General features: G+C 37.5%; 1 protein-coding gene across 1 annotated transcript; it reads right to left on the bottom strand.

The window, feature by feature from the left end:
* Window positions 1-15,043: 15,043 nt before the first annotated feature.
* Window positions 15,044-16,154, bottom strand: LOC140609309 (olfactory receptor 14I1-like). Its single transcript, XM_072784641.1, has one exon. It carries the CDS (start codon window positions 16,136-16,138, stop codon window positions 15,194-15,196), a length of 945 nt encoding a protein of 314 aa, XP_072640742.1. The 5' UTR covers window positions 16,139-16,154; the 3' UTR covers window positions 15,044-15,193.
* Between the last annotated feature and the right edge of the window lie 334 nt (window positions 16,155-16,488).

The raw sequence follows: 16,488 nt of genomic DNA, 5'->3' as shown, positions 1-16,488 counted from the left end.
GCCATTCCATGAGCATGGAATATTTTTCCATCTCTTTGTGTCTTCCTCAATTTCTTTCAGAAGTTTTCTGTAGTTTTTAGGGTATAGATCCTTTACCTCTTTGGTTAGGTTTCTTCCTAGGTATCTTATGCTTTTGGATGCAATTGTAAATGGGATTGACTCCTTAATTTCTCTTTCTTCAGTCTCATTGTTAGTGTCTAGACATGCCACTGACTTCTGGGCATTGATTTTGTATCCTGCCACACTGCCAAATTGCTGTATGAGTTCTAGCAATCTTGGGGTGGAGGCTTTGGGGTTTTCTACATACAGTATCATGTCATCGGCAACGAGGGAGAGTTTGACTTCTTCTTTGCCAATTTGAATGCCTTTAATGTCCTTTTGTTGTCTGATCGCTGAGGATAGGACTTCCAGTACTATGTTGAATAGCAGTGGTGAGAGTGGACGTCCCTGTCTTGTTCCTGATCTTAGGGGAAAGGCTCCCAGTGGTACTGGCACAAAAACAGACACATAGATCAATGAAACAGAATAGAGAATCCAGAAGTGGACCCTCAACTTTATGGTCAACTAATATTTGATAAAGAAGGAAAGACTATCCACTGGAAGAAAGACAGTCTCTTCAATAAATGGTGCTGGGAAAATTGGACATCCACATGCAGAAGAATGAAACTAGACCACTCTCTTGCACCATACACAAAGATAAACTCAAAATGGATGAAAGATCTAAATGTGAGACAAGATTCCATCAGAATCCTAGAGGAGAACACAGGCAACACCCTTTTTGAACTCGGCCACAGTAACTTCTTACAAGATACATCCACGAAGGCAAAAGAAACAAAAGAAAAAATGAACTATTGGGACTTCATCAAGATAAGAAGCTTTTGCACAGCAAAGGATACAGTCAACAAAACTCAAAGACAACCTACAGAATGGGAGAAGATATTTGCAAATGACGTATCAGATAAAAGGCTAATTTCCAAGATCTATAAAGAACTTATTAAACTCAACAGCAAAGAAACAAACAATCCAATTATGAAATGGGCAAAAGACACGAACAGAAATCTCACAGAGGAAGACATAGACATGGCCAACACGCACATGAGAAAATGCTCCGCATCACTGGCCATCAGGGAAATACAAATCAAAACCACAATGAGATACCACCTCACACCAGTAAGAATGAGGAAAATTAACAAGGCAGGAAACCACAAATGTTGGAGAGGATGTGGAGAAAAGGGAACCCTCTTGCACTGTTGGTGGGAATGTGAACTGGTGCAGCCACTCTGGAAAACTGTGTGGAGGTTCCTCAAAGAGTTAAAAATAGACCTGCCCTACGACTCAGCAATTGCACTGCTGGGGATTTACCCCAAAGATACAGATGCAGTGAAACGCCGGGACACCTGCACCCTGATGTTTATAGCAGCAATGGCCACGATAGCCAAACTGCGGAAGGAGCCTCGGTGTCCAACGAAAGATGAATGGATAAAGAAGATGTGGTTTATGTATACAATGGAATATTACTCAGCCATTAGAAACGACAAATACCCACCATTTGCTTCAACGTGGATGGAACTGCAGGGTATTATGCTGAGTGAAGTAAGTCAGTCGGAGAAGGACAAACATTATATGTTCTCATTCATTTGGGGAATATAAATAATAGTGAAAGGGAATATAAGGGAAGGGGGAAGAAATGTGTGGGAAATATCAGAAAGGGAGACAGAACGTAAAGACTGCTAACTCTGGGAAACGAACTAGGGGTGTTGGAAGGGGAGGAGGGCGGGGGGTGGGAGTGAATGGGTGACGGGCACTGGGGGTTATTCTGTATGTTAGTAAATTGAACACCAATAAAAAAATAAAAATAAAAAAATAAAAATAGACCTGCCCTACGACCCAGCATTTGCACTGTTGGGGATTTACCCCAAAGATACAGATGCAATGAATCGCAGGGACACCTGCACCTCGATGTTTATAGCAGCAATGTCCACAATAGCCAAACTGTGGAAGGAGCCTCAGTGTCCATCGAAAGATGAATGGATAAAGAAGATGTGGTCTCTGTATACAATGGAATATTACTCAGCCATTAGAAATGACAAATACCCACCATTTGCTTCAATGTGGATGGAACTAGAGGGTATTATGCTGAGTGAAATAAGTCAAGTGGAGAAGGACAAACATTATATGGTCTCATTCATTTGGGGAATATAAATAATAGCGAAAGGGAATAGAAGGGAAGGGAGAAGAAATGGGTTGGAAATATCAGAAAAGGAGACAGAACATGAAGACTCCTAACTCTGGGAAACAAACTAGGGGTGGTGGAAGTGGAGGAGGGCGGGGGATGGGGGTAAATGGGTGACGAGCACTGAGGGGGGCACTTGACGGGATGAGCACTGGGTGTTATTCTGTATGTTGGCAAATCGAACACCAATAAAAAATAAATTTATTATTAAAAAAAAGAAATGAATGAATAAACAGAAAGCAGAATTGGTTCCATAAATACAGAGAAGTAAGTGCTTGTTGTGAGAGAAGAAAGTGGTGGAGCAATGACTAAATGGGTGAAGAAGAATGGGAGATACTGTCTTGCATTTATGGAATAAGTAAGTCACAGGAATAAAAGCCACAGCATAAAGAATATAGTCCATGACACTGTATTTTTGATTTTTGATTTTTTTCCTTCTTTCATTTTTATTTGTTTTATTATCAATTTTAGAAAAATGTTAATATGGTTGACATTTTTCCACAAGAAGTATATACACTGTTATGTTCATCACAACTATAGCTACCATCTGTCTTATTATTTTGCTATTACAATATCATTGACTATAATACTTATGCTCTCCTTTTTATTCCTGTGACTTATTATTCCATACTTGGGGGCCGGTATCCCCTCCCCTTCACCAATTTTGACCCACTCTCTGTCACACTGATAGTGTGGTTTCATGACAGATGGTAGCTACACTCATTGTGAGCATATAATAACTTTCAACCTTGTGAATCACTATGCTGTAAACTGAAAACTAATGAAACACTGTGTGTCAAGCATATTCAAATGAAAGCATTTTGAAAGAATATTGATAACTTATAATAAGATTTCCACAGACCAAGGTTTTGAGATTTCCTAATGATAGTGTGATTTATCGGTGAGTATGGAAATTTGCAGAATCACTACTCTTTGAAAACACAAAAAGTAAATCATTTGAGAGAGAGAGAGAGAACAGTGTGCCTGGGTAGCTCAGTGGTTGAGCTTCTGCCTTTGGCTCAGGTTGTGATACTGGGGTCCTGGGATCGTGTCCTGTATCGTGTCCTTCTCCCTCTGCTTATGTCTCTGCTGTTTTCTCTATGTCTCTCATGAATAAATAAATAAAATCATAAAAAAATAAATAAATAAAACCCCTAATTTCTAGAGAGTTCTGTTATGGAAGTCAAAATGGAATCAACCTCTCTGGTTTAAAAATCCAACTGAAATTTAAAAACTTTTAGAGATATATTCTATATAAGAAGGTTTATAAAATAACTGAAACAGAATTTGGGGAATTTTCATACCCAAAGTTCCAATGTCCTCTGTCTGAACAATCAGGCAGATTGTGATGCCCTGTAGTTGTGTGGAGTAGGCCATGCAGCCACAGGAACAGATGGGGTCTTCACCAATGGCCAGGCCCTTAGATATCTTAGGGACATTAATTTAAGAGTCCATAGTTTGAGTCTGGGCCATGACTGTGGGTCCAGATTATCCTCTACCCACCATTCTTTTGTCCACTTTACATAAAAAGAGGATAATAAGGTTAAATCTCAAGTATGTTCAAGATTAAATTATATAAAATAATAAAAGTGCTTAGAAATGATCAAATACAGATGAGTAAGTACATAAATTGTTAAAGAGGTAAGACCTACGATAATTAGTGTGCAGATTCTCTGTAAGAGACGACTGTTACCATTTTCGTTTTGTGATATAAGATGAATTACTCCTGTTTGCCAGTTTTAATATGTATTCATACACGTAAGAATTTGGTTTCGACGGACACCTGGGTAGGTCAGCGGTTGAGCCTCTCTGCCTTTGGCTCAGGGAGTGCTCCCAGATCTGGGGATCGAGTTCCACATCGGGCTCCCTATGAGGAGCCTGCTTCTCCCTCTGCCTGTTTCTGCCGCTCTCTGTGTCTCTTATGAATAAATAAAATGTTTAAAAAAAGAATTTGGATTTGATAATTTTTACAACTTCACTTACTTAAAGCTCCTACTCTTTATTCTAAATTTAAGGAGGAAGATCTAGCACTTAGAAGATCATTGTCATTTACAAAGGAAGTCTTTAGTTGTCTTCACAAGCATCATCAACTTTATTGTCTGTAGCAACCAATCTTTCATGGAAACTGAGATGCAGAGAGAAAAACTGAGCAACACTGAGTTGTTTCTGACTCCAATTCCATCCCCCTCCTTTATCTGGCTAATCAAAGCCAACATCTGTGTTAAATGCTAAAGACCAGTAAAATAAAATTGAAATTGGTTACACTGAAGGAGGTCACAGTCTGTCTGCTCAGACAAAAATATTGTGTGTATGTGTGTGTGTGATTTAAAGTAGAATTTTAAAACAGCTCAAAATAAAGAAGAAAGAACAATAGAAGTAAAACATATCTGTCCTTTCTGAAAAGAATCAGTAATAACTTCTATTACATTTTCTCTTATGAAAATGCAAACCTTTAATAGCTTTGAAATTTTTTGGTTTCTGACATGTTAAGTGTTAAATTTTAAAATTCCTTACCAACATGAAAAGAAATATTGGCTCTTCTCTCTAGGAAGAGTTTAGAAATGATTGTGATATAGGGATATTTCAGGAATATCTCCAACTTTCAAGACATTCGATGCTCTTGTAATGATTCCAGAGACTAATCACATTCAGTGCATTAGGAGCCCCTAGTTCTGGGGTGCTAAAGCAGTAGACAACACTGGAGATTAATTTGATGCCTTATATAAATATCCAACAAATCTGGTACACATTGCATTAAAAATTATCACCTGTCAAATTCCACACCTACTGGTAGATGAAACCCCTAGCCCCTGTGCAAAGTTAAAACAGCCCCAAAGAAAAACATACATGCTTTCTGAGTCAATATTTTGGCCAAAATGAAACAAATCATTATTGAAATTTTGGAAATGAGAATGACTGTGATCAAGCTGCACTGAACAGCCCACTGGCACACCAGACAGAGAATGCTGTCTGCACCTTATAAGGTAATTGACCTCACTGCTCATTCTTATTTTTCTGTATCCAATTTCTTGAGTTTACTATACATAGAATACTGCACTACTTACTTTGGGGACTTAGTAATGGTAGAATAACATGAAATCTTTATTTGAAGCTGACAGCATGCCAGGAACTGTTCTATTGCTTTACCATAGTTTATCTTCCTCAAGAGTTATCTTACACATCTTATTTTCTCCTTTACAAATTAAATAATTCACATTCCCAGGTCATTTGCTTAGCATCACCTAAATTACCTGGAGGGAGGACTTGGGTCTCAATTCAGATGTTGGGGCCCAGAGCTCGTAATGCTGCCTTAGCTCTCTAGAACACTATCTTCCCTCCACTGTATACAATTTGGGTATAGCTCCTCACTGCCAGTTTCATGTAAGAAACATAAAGATAATTGAGACATTTGTTTAAGTTTTCTAACTATCAGAAATCACTCCCACCCAAAATAAAATCAGTCTCATTTCTTTTGTAAAATTACAGACACAAGAAAACAAATACATCATCCAATAATATAGAAGGAACGTGTATTCTTTTGTAAACACATAATGGGAATAAAAACCCATTTCCTAATATATTACAGAAAGTTATTGTTACATGAAAGATTCAATCCAAAAAAAGGTGATTAAGAATACACTTATCTTGATGAGCACAGAGAAATGTATAGAATTGACAAATATATTATACAACTGGAACTAATATAACGTTTTGTGTTAATTATTCTTGAATTTAAAAAATCATCTTTGCTTTTCTTCATAAAAATAGATGACAGCGAAAAATTGAGGAAATATGGTCAAGAATTTACAGCATTGGGATCCCCGGGTGGCTCAGCGGTTTCACGCCTGCCTTCAGCCCCCGGCATGATCCTGGAATCCCAGGATTGAGTTCAGCATTGGGCTCCCTGCATAGGGCCTTGCTTCTCCCTCTGCCTGTGTCTCTGCCTCTCCCTCTCTCCCCCCACCCCTCTCTCTCTCTCTCTCTCTCTCTCTCTCTGTGTGTGTGTGTGTGTGCCTCTCATGAATAAATAAATAAAACCTTTAAAAAAAGAACTTACAGCACATATCAAAAGGAGAACAGGTCAGAAACAGTAATTACCCTTTTGCTCCTGTAGCTCTTTGTATATGATTGAACTCAGCATCAGATGACGCTGCAGCCCTTATCCATCTGGGTAATGGAATGTGGCTGTGGTTGACCTTTTAAAGATAGACAGGAGAGTGACATCACCCTGGTTTCACTACGCCCATTATGGGAGTTCATGAGGTTTACTTTTGATCAATTCCTTCTGGGACTTTGAAGAAGAGTGCAATTAAGAGTCCCAACAACAACAACAACGTAAAGGTAATAGGTATCTCTGTTGCACTGTTCGAGTTTTCTCCTCATGTCTTTGAAAAATGTTTTCTTATTATTAGCTGGAAGTCTTTTATTTTATTAACTGGAAGTCTTAACCAATATTAAAAGTAATCTCAAATTTCACCATCATCAATAAAATCTTGTCTGTGAAATAGATGCCAGGTTAAATATGGCCTTAGCCTTTCCCATATCATAAAATATGTTTCTTATGTTGTGTATATCTATTCCACTTAATTTCAAAAGTATTGTATGAGGAATTGATACAGTTCTCTTGTCTTTCACTGATGCAGCCTCTGAAGCCCAAGGACTAAATGATTGTCAACCTCTTTGGTTAAGTTTATTTTTAGGCATTTTGTTATTTTTGGAGCTATTGTAAATGGGATAGTTTTCTCAATTTGTCTGTTACTTCAGTACTAGCACATAGAAATGCAACAGGTTTCTGCATGTTGATTTTGTATCCTAAGACCTTACTGAGTTTGTCAGTTCTAGTAGTTTTTATGGTGGAATCTTTAGAGTTTTCCACAAATAGTCTCATGTCATCTGCAAATAGTGAAATTTCCCTTCTTCCTTTTATTTATATGCCTTTTATTTCTTTTTGTTGTCAGATTGCTATGGCTTAGACTTCCAGTACTATGCTGAATAAAGTGGTGAGAGTGGACTTCTTTACTTTCCTGACCGTAAGGGAAAAGTTCTCAGTTCTTCACTATTAAGTAGTATATAAGCTGTGGGCTTTTCATATATGGCTTTTATTATGTTGAGGCATGTTCCCTCTAAATTACTTTATTGGGGGTTGTTATCCTGAATAGATATTATAGTTTGTAAAATGCTTTTTCCACATCAATGGAAATGATCATAATAGTTTTTAATCTTTCTCTTGTTGGTTAATGTGACACACTTATTGATTTGCAAATATTGACCACCTTTATCTAGAAACTTTTGGCATCTATGATCTTCAGAGATATTGGCCACTATTTCTCTTTATTTTTGTCATGTTTTACCTAGGTTGGTATCTGAGTAATGCTGGACTCAGAACAAATTGAAACTCTCCTTATTCTCTCTCTCTCTCTCTCTCTCTTTCTTTCTCTCTTTCTTTTTCTTTTTTTTTTTTGGAATAGTGTGAGAGCAATAGGTATTAACTCTTCCTTATATGTTTGGTAGGATTCAACTTAAGATTGATTGATTGATTTTGAGAGAGAGAGAGACTACGAGCTGGGGAAGGAGTAAAGGGAGAGGGACAGACAGAATCTCAAGCAGACTCCTCATTGAGTGTGGAACCCATTATGGGGCTCAATCTCATGACCCTGAGATCTTGACCAGAGCCTACAGCAAGAGTCAGACACTTTACTGACTCAGCCTCCCAGGTGCCTGGTAAACTTCACCTTTAAAGTCATCTGGCTCTGGATTTCTGTTAGCTGGGAAGAGCTTCATCACTGATTCTATTTCATTGATGGTATTTCAGTGCTGTTCAAATATTCTATTTCCTCCTTATTTAATTTTGGGAGGATGTATGTTCCTAGGAATTTATCCATTTCTGTTACATTTTCTAATTTGTTGGTATATAATTTTTCATACTATCCTTTTATAATCCTTTGTATTGGTGTGGTGTTGGTTATAATTTCTCCTCTTTCATGTCTGATTTATTTCTGTTGTATCTCTCTTTCTTTCTTTTTGCTTCTAATGAGTCTGGCTAAGAGTTTATCAATTTTGTAGGTCTTTCAAAGAATGACCTCCTAATTTAATTGATTTGTTCTATTGTTTTGTTTCTAATATGTTCATTTCAGCTCTCATCTTTATTATGCCCCTCTACTGGTTTTGGGCTTTGTTTGCTTTTCTTTTTCTAGGCTCCTTTTTTGTAAGGCTAAGTTGTTTATTTTAAGATTTTTCTTCTTGGTTTTTGAGATAGGCCTTATTTCACTAACTTCCCAGTTAGAGGGGAACATAGGTAGCTCAGTTAAGCATCTGCCTTTGGCTCAGGTCATGATCTCATGGTCCTGGGATCAAGTCTCATGCCAGGCTCTCTGCTCAGAGGGGAGTCTTCTTCTTCCTCTCTCTCTCTGCTCCTCCCCTCTGTTTTGCTCGCTCTCTCTCTCTCTCTCTCCTAAATCAATAAAATATTAAAAAAAAACAACTTGGAAAAGAGAAGAGTTTTGCTACATCCCAAAGGCAATGGGCTGTTGTGTTTTTCTATTCATTTATATTCAAGTATTTTTTTATTTTGAATTTGATACCATTATTTAGTAGCAGATTATTTAACCTCCATATTTTCGTGGTGATTTCAATATTTTTTATAAATTTATTTTCTATTGGTGTTATATTTGACAACATATAGAATAACACCCAGGGCTCATCCCATCAAGTGCCTCCCTCAAGCCAGTCCCCCAGAGACCCCCACCCCGGCCCACCTCCCCTTCCACCACCCCTAGTTCGTTTTCCAGAGTTAAGAGCCTTTCATGTTCTGTTGCCCATTCTGATATTTCCACTCATTTTTTCTCCTTTCCCCTTATTTCCCTTTCACTATATTTATATACCCCAAATGAATGAGACCATATAATGTTTGTCCTTCTCCGATTGACTTATTTCACTCAGCATAATAACCTCTAGTTCCATCGACGTCGAAGAAAATGGTGGATATTTGTCATTTCTAATAGCTGAGTAATATCCCATTGTATACATAAACCACATCTTCTTTATCCATTCATCTTTCAATGGACACTGAGGCTCCTTCAACAGTTTGGCTACTGTGGACATTGCTGGTATAAATATCAGGTGCAGGTGTCCCGGTGTTTCATTGCATCTGCATCTTTGGGGTAAATCCTCAGCAGTGCAATTGCTGGGTCCTAGGGCAGGTCTATTTTTCATTCTTTGAGGAACCTCCACACAGTTTCCAGAGTGGCTGCACCAGTTCACATTCCCACCAACAGTGCAAGAGAGTTCCCCTTTCTCCATATCCTCTCCAACATTTGTGGTTTCCTGACTTGTTAAATTTCCCACTTCTCAGTGGTGTGAGGTGGTATCTCATTGTGGTTTTGATTAGTATTTCCCTGATGGCAAGTGATGCAGAGCATTTTCTCATGTGCTTGTTGGCCATGTCAATGTCTTCCTCTGTGAGATTTCTGTTCATGTCTTTTGCCCATTTCATAATTGGATTGTTTGTTTCTTTGCTGTTGAGTTTAATAAGTTATTTAAAGATCTTGGAAACTAGCCCTTTATCTGATACATCATTTGCATATATCTTCTCCCATTCTGTAGGTTGTCTTTGAGTTTTATTGATGGTATCTTTTGCACAGCAAAAGCTTCTTATCTTGACGAAGTCCCAATAGTTCATTTTAGCTTTTGTTTCTTTTGCCTTCGTGGATGTATCTTGCAAGAAGTTACTGTGGCCGAGTTCAAAAAGGGTGTTGCCTGTGTTCTCCTCTAGGATTTTGATGGAATCTTGTCTCACATTTAGATCTTTCATCCATTTTGAGTTTATCTTTGTGTATGATGCAAGAGAGCGGTCTAGTTTCATTCTTCTGCATGTGGATGTCCAATTTCTCAGCACCATTTAGTGAAGAGACTGTCTTTATTTCAGTGGATAGTCTTTCCACCTTTGTCGAATATTATTCACCATAAAGTTGAGGGTCCACTTATGGATTGTCTATTGTATTCCATTGATCTATGCGTCTGTTTTTGTGCCAGTACCACACAGTCTTGATGACCACAGCTTTTTAGTACAACCTGAAATAAAATACCACCTCACACCAGTGAGAATGGGGGAAATTAACAAGGCAGGAAACCACAAATTTTGGAGAGGATGCGGAGAAAAGGGAACCCTCTTACACTGTTGGAGGGAATGTGAACTGTAGAGCCACTGTGGAAAACAGTGTGGAAGTTCCTCAAAGAGTTAAAAATAAACCTGCCCTACGAATCAGCAATTGCACTGCTGGGGATTTACCCCAAAGATGCAGATGCAATGAAACGCCAGGACACCTGCACCCCGATGTTTATAGCAGCAATGTCCACAATAGCCAAACTGTGGAAGGAGCCTCGGTGTCCATCGAAAGATGAACGTATCAAGAAGATGTGGTTTATGTATACAATGAAATATTACTCAGCCATTAGAAATGACAAATACCTACCATGTGCTTCAACATGGATGGAACTGGAGGGTATTATGCTGAGTGAAATAAGTCAAGTGGAGAAGGACAATATTATATGGTCTCATTCATTTGGGGAATATAAATAATAGTGAAAGGGAATAGAAGGGAAGGGAGAAGAAATGGGTTGGAAATATCAAAAAGGGAGACATGAAGACTCCTAACTCTGGGAAACGATCTAGTGGTGGTGGGAGGGGTGGAGGGCGGGTGTGGGGGTGAATAGGTGACAGGCACTGAGGGGGGCATATGACGGAATGAGCACTGGGTATTATTCTGTATGTTGGCAAATTGAACACCAATAAAAAATAAATTTATTATTAAAAAACTTTTAAAAAATTAAAAAATAGAAGTCCTAGCCGCAGGAATCATGCAACAAAAGAAATAAAAGGCGTTCAAATTGGCAGAGAAGAAGTCAAACTCTCCCTCTTCACAGATGACATGATACCTAATATAGAAAACCTAAAATTGCATCCCAGTTATTGTAGGACTCATACAACAATTCAGCCGTGTGTCAGTAACAAATCAATGCCAGAAATCAGTGGCATTTCTATATACTAAGAATGATACTGAAAAAGAGAGATTAAGGAGTCAATCCCATTTACAATTACACCCAAAATCATAACACACCTAGAAGTATACCTAATCAAAGAGGTAAAGAATGTATACCCTAAAAACTGCAGAACACTTCTGAAGGAAATGGAGGAAGACACAAAGAGATGGAAAAATTTTCCATGCTCAGGGATTAGAAGAATTAATGTTGTGAAAATGTCAATGCTACCCTTGGCAATGTACACATTTAATGCAATCCCTATCAAAATACCATGGACTTTTTTCAAAGAGTTGGAACAAACCATCTTAAGATTTGTGTGGAATCAGAAAAGACCCCGAAAGCCAGGGCAATATTAAAAAGGAAAACCAGAGCTGGGGGCATCACAATGCCAGATTTCAGTTTGTACTACAAAACTGTGGTCATCAAAACAGTGTGGTACTGGCACAAAAACAGACACGTTGATCAATGGAACAGAATAGTGAATCCATAAATGGGCCCTCAACTCTATGTCAACTATTATTTGACAAAGCAGGAAAGAGTATCCACTGGAAAAAGATAGTCTCTTCAATAAATGGTGCTAGGAAAATTGGACATCCACATGCAGAAGAATGAACTAGACCATTCGCTTACACCCTACACAAAGATAAACTCTAAATAGATGAAAGATCTAAATGTGAGACAAGATTCCATCAAAATCCTAGAGAAGAACAGAGGAAACACCCTTTTTGAACTTGGCCACAACTTTTTGCAATATGCATTTACGAAGGCAAAGGAAAGAAAAGCAAAAATGAACTATTGGGACTTCATCAAGATAAGAAGCTTTTGCACAGCAAAGGATACAGTCAACAAAACTCAAAGACAATCTACAGAATGGGAGAAGATATTTGCAAATGACTTATCAGATAAAGGGCTAGTTTCCAAGATCTATCAAGAACTTATTCAACTCAACAGCAAAGAAACAAAGAATCCAATCATGAAATGGGCAAAAGACATGAACAGAAATCTCACAGAGGAAGACATAGACATGGCCAACAAGCACATGAGAAAATGCTCTGCATCACTTGCCATCAGGGAAATACAAATCAAAACCACAATGAGATACCACCTCACACCAGTGAGAATGGGGAAATTTAACAAGACAGGAAACCACAAATGTTGGAGAGGATGTGGACAAAGGGGAACCCTCCTGCACTGTGTGTGGCAACGTGAACTCGTTCAGCCACTCTGGAAACTGTGTGGAAGTTTCTCAAAGAGCTAAAAATACATCTGCCCTATGACCCATCGATTGCACTGCTGGGGATTTACCCCAGAGATACAAATGCAGTGAAATCCCAGAACACCTGCACCTCAATGTTTATAGCAGCAATGTCCACAATAGCCAAACTGTGGAAGGAGCCTCAGTGTCCAAGGAAAGATGAATGGATAAAGAAGATGTGGTTTATGTATACAATGGAATATTACTCAGCCATTATAAATAACAAATTCCCACCATTTGCTTCAATGTGGATGGAACTGGAGGGTATTATGCTGAGTGAAATAAGTCAAGTGGTGAAGGACAAACATTATATGCTCTCATTCATTTGTGGAATGTAAAAAATAGTGGAATTGAATAAAGGAGAAGGGATAGAAAATGAGTGAAAATATCAGTGAGGGTGACAAATCATGAGAGACACTTAACTCTGGGGAAAAAACCAAGGGATATTGGAAAGGGAGGTGGGCGGGGGATTGAGGTGACTGGGTAATGGGCACTGAGGGGGGCACTTAGCAGGATGAGCACTTGGTATTATGCTATATGTTGGCAATTTGAACTCTAATAAAAAAACTATAGTGGAAGTTTTTTAAGATCCAAATATTTTAAAGAGGGAGTTATGGTGTACATATGACTTTTTGTATGTAAAGGCATAGACATTTATATGACTCCATATATTTGTCAAAACTCATAGACTTGTACACCATGTGAATTACATCATATCTAATTAAAAATTAAATACATAAGAACTTGAAACTAATTATTACTGTGAAGATAAAGTAAAATTAAAAGTAAAATAGCCACACATTAAAAATATAATCAACTGAGTCTTCAAAAACATATAATTTTAAGAAATTAGTGGCTACATCACGGATATAAACTCAGATACTAAGTCCAGAATAATACATTCGATTTTGTGTGAAAATATCCATTTTGAAAATTGTAAAATTTATAAAAATGCATTAACTAATTATATATGGAAATTTCAAAGAAATTTCACCAAAATTCAAAGAAAGCCTCTAATCACAAGTGGTTTACAAATGTCACCTATTAAATATTTGAGGAATAGAGGCAACTATTTAAATTATTTTGAAGAATAAAACAGGCAGAAAATTCAAAAATCATATTATCAATCTAAAATAACTTTTATAAAAAAGAGTGAAAGGGAATAAAGGGGAAAGGAGAAAAAACAAGTGGGAAATACCAGAAAGGGAGACAGAACATGAAAGACTCCTAACTCTGGGAAACGAACTAGGGGAGGTGGGCGGGGGGTGGGGGTGACTGGGTGGTGGGCACTGAGGTGGGCACTTGACGGGATGAGCACTGGGTGTTATTCTGTATGTTGACAAATTGAACACCAATAAAAAAAATTTATTTAGAAAACAAAACAAAAAATAAAAAATAAAATAACTTTTATGAAAAACAGATAATAATGGCACCAAAAATGTCACTCTTTTATAACTTTTAATATAAAATAATTATAATTATCCTAAATATGATACTAGCAACAAGAATACAAAATCTAGGGTCTTCTACAAAATCTAGAAGACCTGGGTGGCTCAGTTGTTGAGGGTCTGCCTTTGGCTCAGGGCATGATCCTAGGGTCCTGGGATTGAGGCCCACATTGGACTCCCTGCAGGGACCCTGCTTCTCCCTCTGTCTGTCTGCCTGTCTGTATCTCTCATGAATAAATAAATAATATCTTTAAAAAACCCACAAAATCTAACATGGAGAAATAATAATAACGAATATATATGTGTATATATATATATATATATTCCAGAAATATAAATTAACATAAGAACATTAATTTTTATTACAGATATTAAGATAGCATAGAATTGTGAATAACATTATAAATTTATAAATGCTCTAATCAAACTGCTTGGAATCAATTCTTGGTTTGGATAGCTTTGGCTGTGTAACTTTGGCATGTTTTTGAGATTGAATTCAGTTTTCATATTTATGAAACCTGGATGAAATAAATAGAACAAACACTGTTATTTTGTTGTGTTATTATAAGGATTGAGTTACTATAAACATAAATGTATATTTAGGCTGTGTCAGGTATAAATCAAATTTATCTGTTTTTATTATTGCAATAATTACTGTAACATTTCAAAAGTGGAACATGACAATTTAAATGGTTGCCAAAAAGACTGTTGATGAAGCTTAGTTCAATTTCCTGTCAGATTTATAGAATTAACTAAGATTGAAAGAAAAATGTTATTAAATTTTGGGCAAAAAAAACCAAATTTACTCACCTCCTATATAACTACCTGGCTTGTTCTATGCTTTCTTTTGCTAAGTAGATAAATCAGGTACTAGAAAGTTGTGTGTGTGTGTGTGTGTGTGTGAGAGAGAGAGAGAGAGAGAGGCCCCTTCCAACAAATACATAGTAACTTGAGTGTAGGATATCAGGCTCAATATAAGGTATTTAAATGATTTCAAAGATATGGAATGAGAAGGAATGGAACACCACAAAAGTTGTAGTTACACAATTTTGCAAAATTTGATATCAAGAGATTTTTAATTTTTGAAGAAATATTTGTATTTATTTCTACATATGGGTTGGAAATAATCTGCCGCTCAAGTTTTTCCAATATCTTTTTTTTTCCATAAAGTATTTATACTCTCCTAGTCTTTCGTTACAGATCTTGTATTAGCAAAATCTAATTGTTTCTAATTTGCAAAGAATTTATCTTCTCAAATATCCTCCAAATAGCTGCTTTAATCTCCTTGTTTCGAAGACTATATATGATGGGATTTAGGAAGGGAGGCAAAACTGTGTAAGCCACAGCAATCACCAAATCTTGAATGGATGAAGTCTTGGCAATTGGTCCCAAGGCACCAAAGAGCCCTGTAGTAAGGAAGAGCATAATAACAATCAGCTGTGGAGAGCAGGTAGAAAACGCTTTTGCCCTACTCTCTACTGAAGGGATTCTGAGCACTGTTGAGAAGATCTGGATATAGGAGATGATCATAAGAACAAAGCAAACCAGCACAAAGCAGGAGCTCAGAGCCAGGCTCACAAACTCAGCAAAGAAAACCTCATGGGAAACCAGGGCCAAAACGTGGGAGATGTCACAGAAGAACTGGTGGATTTTTCTGTATCTTGATATGGGCTCCCAAAATATGTTGCCAGTGTGGACAGATGCATAAATAAAGCAACTCAGCCAGGCAATGGCTGCTATGTGGTGGCATTTTTCTGATGTCATAATGGCTTCATATTGGAGGGGGTGGCAAATGGCAACATAGCGATCATAGGACATGACAGTGAGAAAGGCCAGCTCAGCAGATGCAAAAGCAAAGAAAAAATAGACTTGAGCCACACAGCCAAGGTAAGAGATGGAGTTACTGTGAGTCAGGGAGCTGTGGATTGACTTAGGCACAGTGACTGAAACATAGCACAAATCTAAAAAGGAGAGGTTCTTCAGAAAGAAGTACATAGGCCGGTGAAGATACTGATCAAAAGTAATGATAATCATGATGAGAACGTTCCACACCACTGCTGTCAGATAAATCAGCAGAAAGAGTCCAGCATGAAGTATCTGTAGCTCGCAGATGTCAGAAAACCCCATGAGCAGGAACTCTGTCACTTCTGTGAGATTGTCCATTGGGCAAGGAAAACTGTGTTCTGTTTAAGAAAATACATAATAATTAAAAATAAGACAAAGAAAAATAAACAAAGTGTTGTCTTAATATGATGCTGTAGGAATTATATCCCCTAGTTAAAGGAATAAATTAAATATCTTCAATATTACTTAAGTAAATGAGATGGTGGTAGACTTTTTTAAATTTAAAATTTTGGGGTTTTTTAAAGATTTTATTTATTTACTCATGAGAGACACATACAGAGAGAGAGAAGCAGAGACACAGGCAGAGGAAGAAGCAGGCTCCATGCAGAGAGCCTGACATGGGACTCTATCCTGGGTCTCCAGGATCATGCCCTGGGCTGAAGGTGGTA

The sequence above is a fragment of the Canis lupus genome, chromosome 18 (genome assembly GCF_048164855.1).
Source record: "Canis lupus baileyi chromosome 18, mCanLup2.hap1, whole genome shotgun sequence".
In the NCBI taxonomy this organism is placed as follows: Eukaryota; Metazoa; Chordata; class Mammalia; order Carnivora; family Canidae; genus Canis; species Canis lupus.
Note: the sequence above shows the minus strand (reverse complement) of the source record. Positions and strands in the feature narration are given on the sequence as shown.